Genomic DNA, 15,025 nt, shown 5'->3' with positions numbered 1-15,025 from the left:
TGTCAGCAAAAAGATTTCTTCATTTTAGCATAAAATAAAAGTACTTTGTCCTGTTAAGCCTTGAGATGCAAACATTAATCTTAGGGATGCAGGCAGTTCATGTAGCCAGTGCTGGTGGTGCTTTTCCTCTGCCTGTTTGCTTCAGTAAGGCAGACTGGATTTTGCTGGCTCTCTCAGGCACTGGGCCATCTGCCCAAAGGGTGCAGCCCCTAACACGCACCATCTTTCTGGTCACCTTCAGAGCATCTCCTTGAACTCCAACTTATACAGGTGCCTGCCGTGACAGAGGTGTCAGGGCATAGTAGTATTGGATGGGCGGTTGTGGCAGTGAGGTTTCAAGGAAGAAGAGGAACCTCCACTTCTAAGTCAAGGCAAATGAGATTATTTTTTTCTTTTAGTTCCAGAAAATTTATTTTGTTGCACCTCTTGGTTATCAGTTCACTGCTTGCTGCTTTTTTAGGTAGTTTCCCTGCTAACTTCCAGCACAAGGATTGTATTTTCTTTTTTGACATGATAGTACTCATTAAGGGCAAGTCTGCAAAGTTCCCTCCTCACTTTTCACTTAAGCAAAGCTGCATTTTAATTTTTTTTTTAACACAGTTTTGGCTAAGCATAGATAAGAATTGTAGAACTGGGTCCAGGGAGCTATATTTGTCACAATGTCGTAACTCAATGCTGCCAAAAACTTCAAACAGCACAGACTGAACTAACAGGAAGTTTGAGGTATGGGAGTGGACTCACAGAAAGTACAGCAGTTCTTTCATGTGGTGTTTCAGACTTTTGGGATTTCCCTGCTAGAGAGTTGACGGCGGCTGTGCTACTAGAGGAGCTCTTTACGTGTACACACATACACACAACTTTTGGAAGTTGCTAACCTTTTTTCAAAGGCTGAAATAATCCTATAGCAGAAGAGCTATGCATTGCTGATGAAATTAGAAATCACTGTTTCGTGCTGTGGAAAAGCAGACCCAGATGCATCACTTGTTGCTTTGTACACTTAAGGCACCTAATTTAGATCTGTGATTCCCCTAACTCTGTGTAGTCTCTGAAGAGGGAGCAAGAGGCATTTCCAGAGAATCTTTCAGATCTATGAATCTGTGTTTTAGTATGGGCTCAACAAGAAGACTTTGAGCTTTAGAGTTTGAATGCAGTGATGTCATTTCATTGGCAAGCATCATGGCCTTAGCCCTGCTGAGTGGCTTCAGCATCTTCCACTGTCTTTTACTGTAACTTCTTTTAACTTCAATGCTGATGAGAGGCTTACTTAGAGAACTGCTGGTTACTACCACATGAGCTTTTCACCCAAGGTCTTTTCAGGCCCTTGGCTGTGTGGGCATTGCTTTTCACATATCTCAGACTGTAGCAACTGGCAGTTCAGTGCCTCATGGTGTTGGCAATTATGCTGGTTTGATTTTGGGTTATTGCCCCATGTATTCTTTCTTTCTCCTTTCGTGCTGCATGAGAAGAAGCAAACTAGCACTTTAAGCTGTACCTAAGCTAGCCCATGTAATGTTTTGTGGGTGGAGAGTGCTGAGCTACCTGGAGTGCAACACAATTTGGCCAGCTGTTAGACCTGCTCCACATGTTGCTGTAAGCTCTCAGATTGAGTGTATGGCTTAGGGCTGTGCTTTCCTCCTCCAAAGCTTTTTGCAGAGCCTGATGCCAAAGCTTGAAAGACTTCATTGTTGTGTGGCTGAAATGGGCATTAGGGAGGGATAAAACACCCAGAACAGCACCTCCACATCTGCTTTCCCAAACCAGACCCAGCAGGATGAGACTTGCAGCATGGCAGGTGCCAGCCTCTACGTCCAGCAGCTTGATGGTTTGAAATCCAGGCTAAAGCTGTAAAACAGGAGGTTCAAAAGGACAGATTCATCCAGTCCTTTGCTTTCCAAATCTTGCTCGTGGCTTGTATTTCTCTGAGTTGGGGCTAAAAGACAGGTCTCACGTGTCTGGCACCTTGAGTTTGCTGTGCAGCCCGATAAAGTTGTATCAGCAGTTTGGCAAGAGCGTGTCATCTGACTGATGATTCCACATGGATGTGACTTACCTGTGGTTGAGATTTGTCCTGGGGCCTCATCTATATGTATTTATAGAAATTAATCCATAGCTGCAAGCACAGGATAGCTGCATGGCTCTATCTTCATGAGTCAGAAGGGATAAGGTGACATCCTGGCCCTAGCTGAGTCCCACTGGAGTTTGTCATTGATCTTGGTGAGGCCAGGCTGTCAGTGGTATTTGTAACTAAAAAATACTGACCTTTAAAAGGAGAAAGGACTACAATGATGTCTACCAGAGTTGGTGCAAAGATGAAGGCATAGTTTGGGGAGGAATAAACTATTATAGTTTTTCATTCTTCCTAAAATTTGATAGGTCGCATTTAAATTGTGACCATTCCAGAAAAGAGCACCTTAGAAGAACTATCAAGCAAATGTGTGTAGACATTATTATTGTGCATGATGGGCAGAAAGGGTGGAAGTCACTGTCTTATCCTTTCTTTTCTGTGTTTTAAAATAACCCTTTCCCTGTCCAGAAGAGGGGAAAGGGAAAGTGAGATGCATCTTCAAACTGTCTGAAATACAGTCACCAGAATTGCACATCTTCAGTGGGAAAGCTCTTAATGAGCCCTCTCTATCCCCAGCCTTCTTGCTGCCTGGGATCTTCCTACTGTGCTTCCATATTTCCTATACTAAATTCTGTAGCCATCTGAAGTGAGCATGCACAATGGGAAGGGAAGATGTGCAGGAAGTTCAAATTTGTGTTAATCTGGATTCTGCAAGGAAAACTACGCTAATGCATCGAGAGTCATGACAGCAGGGAGAGTTTGAGAATAATGCTGCCGGTGCAGGGGCATGGCTCTCAGTGAATCATGTCAGACGTGGCCCCTGCCTGTGTGTTAGGGTTGAGGCCTTTGCTGGAGTGAGAATAATGCTTCCTCTGCTGCTGCTGCTGTGGTCAACAGAGTTGAAAGGGAGAGGTTATACAGATACAGAATTTATAATCTGTCTCTGGAGGTAGTGGAGGGTGCAGCATCTTTAAGGGATTTGGGTGTTGTCTCATAGTGATAATGACTGAGCAGATCTTTAGATTGGAAAGTGCCTCACATGTGAGGAGATGAGATTGTGGAGTACATAGAAATTCTTCCTGTAGTTTCTGTTTTCCTGCTGTGCCTGGGAAGCAGTCTTAGAAGACTCGTTGCAACTTAAAAGACTCTCTTAGATCATCTGACAGCAAAAGCTATTTCTTTGTTGTTGGAAATGAGAAGAGAATACACTGTAAGCAAGAATAAGAGATACTGGGTTTGGTCATATTTTTGTATGACAGTTAAATATTCATGATTTTGCTGCACGCAGCTCCAGTCTTCTCTAAAATGTGCTTATTCTTGTTTCTGCTCGGTATTTTACAACACATTTTTGTTCTGCTGTGTATTTCCTTCCCATAATTGTCTGGCGTCATCTTGGTAATATTGTCTGAAGCAAAGCAGTAGCTCTGGGGTTTTTTCACACTTTTTGAAAAAATGGTGCATGTTCAATCCTAGCTATGGTACAAATTGGTCTTTCCAGTGTTTTAAGGTAGCAGAAATCAGAATTTGTCTGCTAAAACAAGTAAGAAAAAGGATAACTGACAAAAAAAAGAATAACTATAAATGGGAGGTTATGGACCTGCCCTCCTTTCCTGCTCTTTCTGGTCATGGCAATATGGATAGAGAGGCTATCAGTGCTGTAAGAAACCCTGCTTACAGCAGGGTGTGGGGGAGACAGTCGTGGAAATGGTTATGGTTAAACAATTCTGGGTTTTGAAGCCTGTCACAGTGTCGCTGGGGCTGCTGTAGCTGCCGTTGGCTGACTGTAGGGTACCTTTCCTCCCTGGTATAATGCCTTTACCATGAGACGTGCGATTATTACAGTGCTCTGAGTCCGCAGAGCTTGCGGAAGAGGTGTTTTCAGGTAAGTATCAAAGGCTTTACTGCCTCTTCACCATTCTGCACAGTGCATGGGGAGGGAGTCTCCTCTCTGCCAAGAGATGGGTCAGCATCCAGAGATGATGTATCAGCTAGCCTGGGAGAGGCTTTGTGAACTGCTGTGTTTGCACAGAAGCTTTACGGCTACTGTAATGTTGGAGGCGTAGGAGAGGAACCAGCCCTGAAGTGAAGCCAGCACAGTTCTCACACCTACCCTCTCTCTCATTGTGGGACATTAAAAGTAGCACTAAGGTATCATAAAGATACATAGTGTCAAAATCACCAAAATTATGTCAGTAAGAGTGGGGTTCTGCAACTGCCTGAGGAGGGTCACTCAGCATTATATGTCAGATAGGAGTCATCTCAGTATTGTAACAACTGACTATTCAGTTCTCTTCTACATCCATGGAGAGGGTTGCTTTCTTCCTATTTTCCCTGTGCATTGCAGTTCTCCACTGGCACACTTTAGCTAGACTGAACAAAGCAGGGTGTGTTGTATTGCAACCATTGATGTCTATTTTCTTACTCATGAGGAAAAGGATTTTCTAGGAGAACTGAGACTTCTCAAGCTTCATTTTCTCTTGCTTTGTGAAATCACATTCAGATTGGCTGCTAGAAAACAGATTCTGACAGATCACAGTAACTATTTTCCACAGGCCTTGATTCCCAGGTGTGGACAGATCCCTGCTCTGGCAGGCAGTGTGCCTGGGATCACAGCTGGTCCACAATTTACACTATGATACTTCCTAAAGGTCAGCTTTTTACCCTGGATTTCCCAGCGCACAGCCCCTGTGTCCGAACTGAGGCTGGATGATTATAATGAAGGTTTCTACGGAAATGTAGGCTGGAGTTGGTTTGACCACATTTGTCCTGTCTCTTTTCCTTCTTCTTGAAAGTTCATAGACCCTGAGGTTTGTTCAAGGAAGAACTGGAATAAAGAGAAGACTGAGGTCTTGCTGCATTCACATTTTATTGGGCTTGGCTTTGCTCACTGCATTGTGCCTGTGTTGCATGCAGGAGCTGGCATCAAATATTGGAAACAGAGATTATCTTCTGTTTCCTTAAATCAATGATTTCTTGCTTTTCCTTTGCTGCTTTTCACAACAACCAAGTGTAATATTACAAGTGGAGGCTGGTGATTTATGAACTTCAGGGCAAAATGGACAAATCCATTGAGATATGTCAAAGGTTTCAGTTTTGAGTAGTTGTGTTGACTGAAACCAGTTGAAAAGCGAAATCTCCAGTTCTGGTTTTAGGCAAGTATCTCATGAAGCACAGGAAGTAGAGGAAGGAGAAAACACACAAGGTTACTGAAGCAGAAAGGCAGATGTCAAAGGGGTTTTAATATTATTCAAATTAATTTCATTTTCTAGTTTTGTTTTTCAGTGTTTGTAGAATGATATGAAGGGCCTGTCATTTGCCAAGCAGTGCAAAAAAAAAAATCTCTTAGGTGATTACATGATTAAACAGCATTATATGTACCTCGTAATCCAGAATTGATGCTTCTTCATGCAGTGTTAGTCCATTTTTTATCCATAATAAAACCCCTGATGAAATTTAATTCATTTTTTTCGTTTTTGAAAAGGGTGTCCGCATGAGATGAGGACAGATTAACAACTGCTGTAAATCAAAGTAGTCTTTAAAAATAGTGAAGCTACTCTGAGATACACCATGTGAACCTATGTCTTAAAAGTGACAGGGTTTTTTTTTTTCTCAATCTTGGAATGAATCCTGCCCTCTGAACTCTGCCTAAATATATCCATATTTCTGGAATGTTCAATATTGGCATAGCTATGAACATCACTTCTTCCCAAACTTGAACTTGACAAACGTGACTTTCAAAAGCTGCATTTGTTCCCCGGCTATGGTCTTGCTTACTGAGCATGCAGTCACAGAAAATTCTCATGAGTGACACATTCTTAAACTTGCACTTGTACAAGTTGCTTGCTTGGCTGCCCAGAAAATGTATGAGAAACAAAATAAGGTGCTGAGACTGGGAAACACTACACTTCTGTAAAGCTGTGACCTAGATGCCAGAGTCTTTGCCTGTCTGTGAGTATGTGGAACAATAAGACTTACAGATATGCGTCACTTGTGGTGACATGAGCACAGGAGAAATGTCCTGTTTTGGTTACAGGCATGTGGAAGTTCATGCAGTTCCTTCCCTCCCCTTCCATTTGATTAGTTAATTAGAACATTCCTTTAACAAAGCACTTTTCTGCTGGATGCTCAGCACATCGTGGAGAATCAAGGTCTCGAGCTGCTCAGCCTGATCCTGTGGTGCCTTTTGCATGCAACTCCTGTTCATGTCAGTGGGTATTCTGCATGTTGGAGGGTCACTGGGTTGGACCCTGGGAATGTTCAGTCTCTCAGGAAGCAGTTGCAGATATCTTGGGGTATCACTTAATTGGAGCTAGTGGTGTGGTTGTAAGAAAGCAAATGATAGACTGAGAACATTGGACTAATGAGTTTAATCCATTAATGTGCATCCTTATGTTTGCTCTAGCCATAAAGTACATTTTTTTTCCTAGCCCTTTATTTTGAGGGATCAAGATAACACACAGGTGAGAGATGTCCTTTGTGCATTTCAGGCAGTGAAGAAGGTGTTTGCGGTGCCAAATGGATTTTACTGGCAGACGGTTGAAACCGATGAAAAATATTTCCCTAACAGCAATGACGTTGAGGCTTGCAGAGATACAGACACTGAGGTAAAAAGAAAAAAACAAACAACCAAACACCCAAACCACTGCTTTCTGACTTGTGGAATCATGTGGGAAGTTGAGAGACGATAAGTGACCTGGAATATTTCAATCTCAAGGTTTGGTACAAATACCTCTTGAGGTATTTCTCACTCAGACCTAAATATATCAGCTGAGTATTTTGTGTCATCAGTATTGATGTGCTGATTGCTCTGAGCCACAGAAGATTAAACTATGAAATGTGCAGGTTGAAGAAATTGCTACTAACCAGGTGCAAATCAGTAACAGTAGACAAAATTTTGAGAACCTAAAACCACTTGACTGCAAGCCAATATACAACACAACTTTTTTTAAAACTTGTGCTCAGAAACATTAAAAATTTTCCGAAGCTTCTGGTACTATCTCCCTGACCTACAGTAACTGTGTATGTGTTGTGTGAACAACAGTAGGAAGTAATTCTGCTTAGTTTACCTTAAGAAGAGGTTAAGGTAACATAAAATAGCTCATATTTACCTCTGTTTAGGAGTGCACACCAAAAGGTACTGGACCTCCATCCATTTATGATAACTTGTTGACTATGGTAACACTTTTCTTAGCTCTTGTGCAACACAAAGCATGGCATGTTTGATCTGACAGAGTTCACTTTCCCATTAGCATTGATTCAGGGCGATGCAGGTATGCAAAGTTCTTCCTGAACACGCAGCAAGGCTGACCAGTTGCTGTGAGTGTATCAGGCTTGCGCCTGGAAGTTGCTTGAAGTCCACAATTAGGAGCTGAAGACACCTGGCACTTGACGGAGTTGGAAAATGCCTCATGTCTTCATTGTAGCTCCTTGCCTCAGGAACACTGTCGGCAGCTCCATACAGACCTCTGACAACATGGGCAGGATGCTCTGTAAGGGAAGGCAAGCTGGGAGCTGAGACTAACAGCGAGGCAGGCAGGGCCAGTGACCTCACGGGCAGGGTTCAGCCCCACAATTCCCAAGCAGGAAGAGCAGAGCAGGTCAGTGACAAGGCCAAGCCAGAAAGTCAATGGGTTAGAATAATGGCCAGGATTGGTGACGTGTGAGACTGGGCATACCTTCCTCAAAGCTCAGGCGGAGACCAAAGCCAAGTGCCTGGCTCCTAAGCAAAGGGGAGATAAGCAGTTACTGAGGTTTCTCGATGCTGGACAGCTGTATTATCAAAGTTGGCCCTGAGCCCAACAGCCAAGCCCCAGGGACTCTCATAGCAGCTACAGAAAAACACTTCCTTACCGGTTGCTGTGAATATTGGGTTAATATCAGGAGAGCCTGAGCTAGACAAATAGAAAGAAATAGAGCTTTTATTCCTAATTAGACCACTTTCTTATGATTCGAGTAAATTTATATCTTCATTTATCGTGATGGTATAAGCCTCATAATGTGTTTATGGTGGAGTAGCATTTCATTTAAAGTGTCCAATAGTGATGAATTCTTTTGCTGTTCACTGCAGCCATAAAGCTTGCTGCTGGGAATAGTGTTTTGTTGCTTTATACCCAGGTGAACCATGCACAAATTTGAGGACAGTACAATCATGCTTTTCTAATCTACAGCTAGACAATTTATTACCCACAGCACCACACAACTTCCTGTCATAAAGCACTTGTTTTTTGGAACAATATGTTTCTTCTGATAGGAAAGTTACAATAATTTGCTTCCCTTTTTGGGTATAGAAATTCAGTGTGTGTTGGTGTATGTCTTCCTACATACCAGGACATGCTATTTGGATTAGCCTGGTAAAGATGATTTCAAAATGTAAATCTGGGACAGTACCAGTGATGCCTGCCTTTTGGCATTTTTTTTTAATGTTGATTTTGGCACTTTTGGTAGGTATAAAGAAACAACCAGTTGGTCTATTATTATTTAACCATCTTTCTGTAGTTCATGAAGTTAAACAGCAGGAGTGATACACTTCAGTCTCTGCCCCAGAGAATTTGCATTTTTTTTACTAGTAGGTTTATTTGACAAAAGACACGACTGTATCAGCAGAAATAGATTTGATCACAATTATCGTGGATAGTTATGATTCAACCTGAAGCCAAGAGCCTACTGTGCTAAACTGCATATAAACATAAAATAAAATGAAGCCTTTTTGTAGTTCTTACAATGTAGATAAGGCATGGGAACTAAAGTTGAAGAGATACAGCTGTGTGGTCATTGAGGGCTTGGAAACATTTGACTCATTTCTCCAATGTGCTCTTGCTGTTCAGGTTGCCATGGTACTGCTGTTCGAAACTCTCTTCCAAAGTCCCCTAGCTACCCATCATATGTTGCAGCTGGTACTTGGTTCTGGTCTGGATATCTGTGGACTCCGCCTGCTCTATCCTCAGCAGGATGTGCTGTTCTCTAGCTCAGGTGAGGTCTAGTTTTCCTTCAGAGACTTCTTCATGTGATGATACTGATGTGAAGGCAAAAACCTGTAAATGTATAAGGTGAAGAAGGATGTGGTGTTGTGGGTGTGGGGGAGAGTACCAGATTGGCATGAGTGTTGATTTATCAGTTCCTGTATATTTCCTAAAAGAAATGATTAAAAAAAATATCTTTGGCTGTTTCTTTCCTTCTGTTCCCAGTGTTGAATATCCATGAGTTGAATTTTTAATCCTTGGCACATTTTCGTGTCTGAAACCACTTTAGTTGGTGGTCCTTTGCAGTGATCTTTCCCAGATTGCAGTGCCCTAAGCTCTAGGATTACACTTCTGTGAGTCAAATGTACTAAATTAGTTTCCACTGATTTTCCTGAAGGTTTTAGCTACAGAAAATCAGCCTCCCCCTTCCACATTTTCCCCCATCCCATTGCCTATGGGACTTCAGAAGCATGGGCAAAACTACTGCTTTAGCCATCTTGTAGTTGTATTGGCTGATAAGCTATCGCCAAAATGTCACATTTGCCAATAGAAGATGGTCTGAGATGGGAGACCAACAAGATAAGGTAAACAAATGATACGGGTCTCTGAACTCAAATCACTGTGTCTTTACTCTTAGACACCAATGTTTTCAAATACTGGCACATACCACTCAAGTGTTTATACTTTTTCCATTTGTGAAATAATGAAACCTGTCTTAAAGCATGTGTGGAATATTAGTAGTTGCCAATGCAATAAAACTCCAGAGCAACCAACATTACATTAGCTGCAAAGTATAGAGATCGCCTCTGCAATACAGTATGGCTTGTACTTTCTTTTGAGCCAAGAAGTTCTCCTGCAAGGTTTGTATAGAATCATTTTAGTTGGAAAAGACCTTTAAGATCATCCCAAATACAGGCAATCCATTTCTCTTGGGAAAAGTATAGGCAGGCTGAGAGTGAAAGAAATGGGTTTCCGTTTCCTCAGGCAGAAGGTGAGTGAAGACCAGCTTAAGCGGAGAAAAACTCTCCATTCTCCTTGCCCCCTTTTTACATTTGACAACAGGAGCAGACTGCCTTAGAAATGGGATTGCAATTGCAGTTGTCTCAGTGCTGTGCAATACATTCACACTGATAGCTGGAGGAATGAAGAAGGACTCCAGAAATGAATAAGAAAACCATAAAATCACCAGTCATTAGGAGTTGACAAGCAGCAGATCTGCCTCAGTGCTCTGTACCATGCACCATTATTTGGGAACATTTCGTATGAAGGAACAATTCATTTGAGCTGAGAACCGCTCTGTGGGTTTGTAAATTAGATTTTTACCCTTAGCTTGAAAACTTTAAAATGATTATTTTAAATATTTACAGCCAGTTTCTCCATTATCTACCTGCTCCAGAGACTTATGTTCTGGCTTCTGATCCTTATGCAACAAATGATACGATTGATTATGTTTTTAAACCTCAGGGAAGAAAATTACACACCTTGTTTCTTTTTCTAGCTTCTTCAGTAAGAACTGCAGAGGAGCCAAATTTGCTCTTTTTCTGGGGTTACTTACTGGACCCCAACTATGCTGACAGTAGACATGGAGGAAAGTTTGATGGGAACAGGGAAGGTATGTTGCAGGAAATAAGGGAAGCCACAGGTCAAGTCCTGGTAGGGAAATGAAGATGGCTAATCCAATATTTGCCTAGATATGTTATCTTACAAAATAGTACAAAATCTGTATTTGATACATAAGGAAATAATATAGAAAAGAAATCCACAGATTTCCAGTTTGTGGTCTCCTTCCTAGTTTTCCCGTATCTGATGAAACTGACAGAAAACATCCCTCTCTTCAGGCCCATGTTCTTGTCCTGTGTCCCCTTCAATCCCCCCAGCCTTCCTCGTGGACATGAACAACATACTGCAGGAGGTGTTGAAGTGCTGACTTGTAGTGTACCAGCTGCTCTGTAGTAACTAACCCTGTGCACACTCCTTTCCACAGCAAATATGAGGCAGCCAACCCCCCTTTCTTTAACAGATGATCTTGAATAATCTCAGATTTACTTTTAGGTAAAAACATGCAGCTGATTTCCAGCATATCACCCACAGGGCAGGTAATTAGTAGGTCACTTTGTTGAAGTCTGGCTATGACAGATCTGAAAAGAGCACTTGAGTGGAATGAATGACCTTGGGACGGGTTGTTCCATGTTTTAGTCACACATATGTTTGTCTTTCACAGAAAAGCTGCCTTCTTCCTATACTTCAAAGACTGGCATGGTGCCACCGGTGCTGGCTTTAGGTGTGAGAGGGCCTAAAGCACGTAGTACACTGCAGAATCTCATTGGGCCACCTGACCCGCAGCTGGCTAGTGTGACGGACAGCAGTTCCATCAATGCTATCTACTGCAGGAGCCAAGCAGAGCCTCTCGTCTACCTGCCCCACCTGGACAGCCGTGTGCACAGGGAGCTGTGCCTCTGGTTTGGAGGGAGGGCTGCTGATGCAGCACTGCAGGCTGCTCTCCCGGATCTGGCTTCCCCGTGCAACACAGAAAGGTGACGGCCCTGGATGGTTTTGAGCTGTGGTTGTTCCCACAGGCAAGGTGTGACATGGAGGCCAGGCAGGCACGCAGCTAGCGTGCTTTGTCTTTACATATCAGTCTTCTGCTAAAGGTCTCGGTGAACAAGAGCGCAGAGTGGGAGCTCTCTGTCTACTTCTGTATTTCCAGACCAGTTACTACAGTCTGCAAAAGCCCCTCTCTCCCAGGACTGTCTCCTCCGCAGCACATAATAGATGTATCAAGGTGTCAGGTGTGGGACTCTTGCAGTTGCTTCCCCTTACTTGTTCCCTGCTAGCTAGGCCGGTAATTCATACACTTGCAGCACCTGCTTATGGGCCCTCTGTCCCAGATACAGCTGATCCGACAGGTTTTCGACCTCCTCCAGCCGTGCCTGCTTTACTAGAAAGTGGCCTTTTACTAGAAAGCCTGGTCTAGCTTTGTTCTATGTCCCTTACCAAGTGATTAGAGGTAAGGGACTTCAGGTGGAAAAGGCTCTTTGGAGGATTATGACAGAAGTGTGTGAAAATGAAGGGTGACTTATAAATTTTTAACTCTAGCAATCAGCATGAGAAATGCAATTTAGGAACTGATGGCATAGCAGTAGGGTGCCAAAAAGTGCTGGGAGCAAGTGAGGTTCAGGAATCTGGAATCTTGCTCTCAGATGGGTCTGGGTACAGCTGCAGAGGGAATGGGCTTTTAAGAATATTGAACTACAGATCTCCTCTCCCTGGCTGTCACGTTTGCCACACAGGCCTGTGTAATCACATGGGATGCAACTCTGCACTGGGATTTGCAGGCCCTGGGCATCTTCTTTTAATATTGCTAAACGGAATAAATGATGCTGTGGTGAAACTCTCCTGCAGAAAGCTCAGACAGGGCTCTGCAACTGCAAGTTCTGGACAGGTCTTCAAAGGTCCCTTCTGATCCTGGATACTGGGTACAGCGTGGCATACTGTGTCAGAGGCAGCAGGCTAGAGGTGGGGTCGTCTGCAGTCCTGCACACTTTCTGCAAAGTGGCAAAGTGCAGCTGTGTAGAATTAATCTGATGCTCATGGAGGGATTGTGTGTCTAGGTTCAGTTCTGCTTGGCCATGAATAGTGACTCTTAGGTTTTACTTATAAGATTTGAAAAAAATCAATTTGGCAAAGTTTTGTTCTCTTTACTTGTTTATTTTCCTTAGAGATGCTTTTTCCCTGTTACAAAAATGATGAATTCTGCTCCTCGCATATAACTTAGCTAGTCCAGAGCAGTGCTACTTTCTAAATAATACACTTGTTTTTCTCCTAATGCTGGTAATTTGGTCCATTGGGAGACAAGAATACAAACTGCAACTGAGATTGCAGTTTTTAGATTATACTTGCAAATGCTGTGGTCTTCTGGGAGTGAACAAGCAGGATGTATTCCAGCCAATTCAGGGGTGGCAATGAATGAGGCAGGCAGGTTTGTCTGAGCAGCCTGCATTTCACAGACCTAGCCAAACTGTTTCACAGACTGCAGTTTGCATTGCTGTCAGTCTCTGGCTTTCAGAACCACACCTTATATTTACTATGGCATGATTTGGTCCTTTTGGGTATGCAGGAATGTTGTAGAGGTTTCACTGGCATGAACATCTCTGGCAGACTTGATTGTGCTTGTTGCCCAACATGAACCTTTAAAATTGATTAAACTCGGGATAAAGCACCAAAAGTGAATAGGAGCTACGATGACTCTGTGGGTAGGAAAAGCTTTGGTAACGCAGCCTGACATATTTCTTGATTCCCAGATCTCTTTGCCAAGCTGACTACTTTGCATTACCTACTTCTAATTGAACACAGAGAGCCTCAGAGGGAGTAATATTAAAAGGTGTTCAGTCAGAGAAACGTTGATGCAGCTCATGTCATAGACAAGGGATTGAAATGGCTTTTCCAGTGAAGTAGTTTTACCAGAGAAACTTCTGTTACTCTGGGTTTGTTGCAGAAAGTAGGTTTGAGTAGAACCCGGTATAACAGCTTTTAATATTTATGTTTTTCTTTAGCTCTCAGGGTCCTTCGTCAGCCAGGGCAGAAGCAGATGAAGAAAAGGTTGATCTCCAGGACGTGGTGCTGTGTCAACCTCCAGCAATGCTTGTCTCAACTACCAAAGGTCAGTGTTAGAGAATAAATCTTGAGGTTTTATGGCTCTCCTTCACTGACAGTATTACCTCAGTGTAGCCCACCTGTTTTGGGAAATTCTGCCTCCCTGGGTTCCTCAGTGCTGTGACTTGGACAGTTCCAGAGACGGGAATGAATTTATAGTGAAACACTGTTGCCTGAAATGAAGTGACAGGGGAGTATTATCTCATGGGAGTAGCTGCTAGAGTTCTGTAGAGTGCTTAGGTTTCACCACAGGGTAAACAAAAGAAATAACACAACCCACCCCACAGGAAATCTCTACACACAGGGGCCTGTTCATCAATCATGTGAAGACTTAACAGTGTCCTTGAACTGTATGTTTATCTGGTTAGAGATCATCTACCTCTACTGGTGAAGAGTCAAGTATAATCATTGTGGGTATGAAATGGTTAAGACTTCATTCGGGGCAGTACTGATCACACAATCACAAAGGAAAGCACTTAATGGGGCTAATATTAACTGGCTAACACCTGGCTCTGCCCAAATCCCCCTTTTCCTTTTGTAGGAGGGTAGTGTTCTACCTTCTGAATTGGTGCCTGGCTAGCAGCAAGCTGACTGTGTTTAAGGAAAACCTGCCAACGCATGTGGGCCTTCTAACTGGCTCAGGATCTGTGTGGTATTGGGGTGTCTGCTGTAGAAGGCCAGTGTACTGATAACCCTCTCTAGTGGGTTGTCATAGCAGATCTCAGGTGCAAGTGATTTTTAGACAATGCTGTCAGAGTGTTGTTGTCTGGTTTCTACTCCCACAACTGAAGATAGTTTCACAGGAAAAAACAACTGAGGGGAGTGGAAGCTCAGTAGCTGTTGGGGGAGGGGGAGATATCAGAAGGAAACAAGTATTGTACTGATACAGAAAGGAGGCACAGAAAATTATATTGCCAAAGGAAAGAATGTATGAGAAAAGAATGAAAGCATAAACCAAAGAGATGAAAGGAGTGGAAAGTGACAGACAGAAAATGGACAAGGGAGAAGGAAAAAAAAAAAGTGTCTCACCTTTGAGATACACTTTCATTTAAATGGGTAGTTAACTCTGGTAGCTTGGCAGGCAGCCATTGGCTCTTTGTTATTTGGGATTGGTATTGATGGCAGCTGGTTGCTGCTGGTGGAATGAGTCACATTTTCTGCCTCCCCTTCCTTTTATGGCCATTAATGATTCACATTTGATGTGGGCTGCTGAGTTACACCACACCACGTTCCATCTGTATTTGGGCTCAGGAAGTCACTTTCAAGCTTTTCTCCTCAGATAACTGTATCATGACTTTCAGACAAGAAGCTGAAAACCTGGTCTGAGAGCAGCCACCTATGGAGTTTT

At 43.0% G+C, this 15,025-nt stretch overlaps 1 protein-coding gene across 5 annotated transcripts in view; it reads left to right on the top strand.

Annotated features, from left to right (window-relative positions):
• The window catches only part of DNAAF8 (dynein axonemal assembly factor 8), a 94,619-nt gene that overhangs the window by 39,950 nt on the left and 39,644 nt on the right, over positions 1–15,025 (top strand). For 4 of the 5 annotated variants that reach the window (XM_055709618.1, XM_055709619.1, XM_055709621.1 and 1 more), the window contains 4 exons: positions 6,553–6,669; positions 8,890–9,034; positions 11,246–11,558; positions 13,578–13,684. In XM_055709618.1, coding sequence (XP_055565593.1) covers positions 6,553–6,669; positions 8,890–9,034; positions 11,246–11,558; positions 13,578–13,684 — 682 coding nt within the window. The remainder of the gene's footprint in view (positions 1–6,552; positions 6,670–8,889; positions 9,035–11,245; positions 11,559–13,577; positions 13,685–15,025) is intronic. The other variant, XM_055709620.1, reaches the window with a different exon arrangement.

This window comes from Falco cherrug, chromosome 4, assembly GCF_023634085.1.
Source record: "Falco cherrug isolate bFalChe1 chromosome 4, bFalChe1.pri, whole genome shotgun sequence".
NCBI classification, from domain to species: domain Eukaryota; kingdom Metazoa; phylum Chordata; class Aves; order Falconiformes; family Falconidae; genus Falco; species Falco cherrug.
Note: the sequence above shows the minus strand (reverse complement) of the source record. Positions and strands in the feature narration are given on the sequence as shown.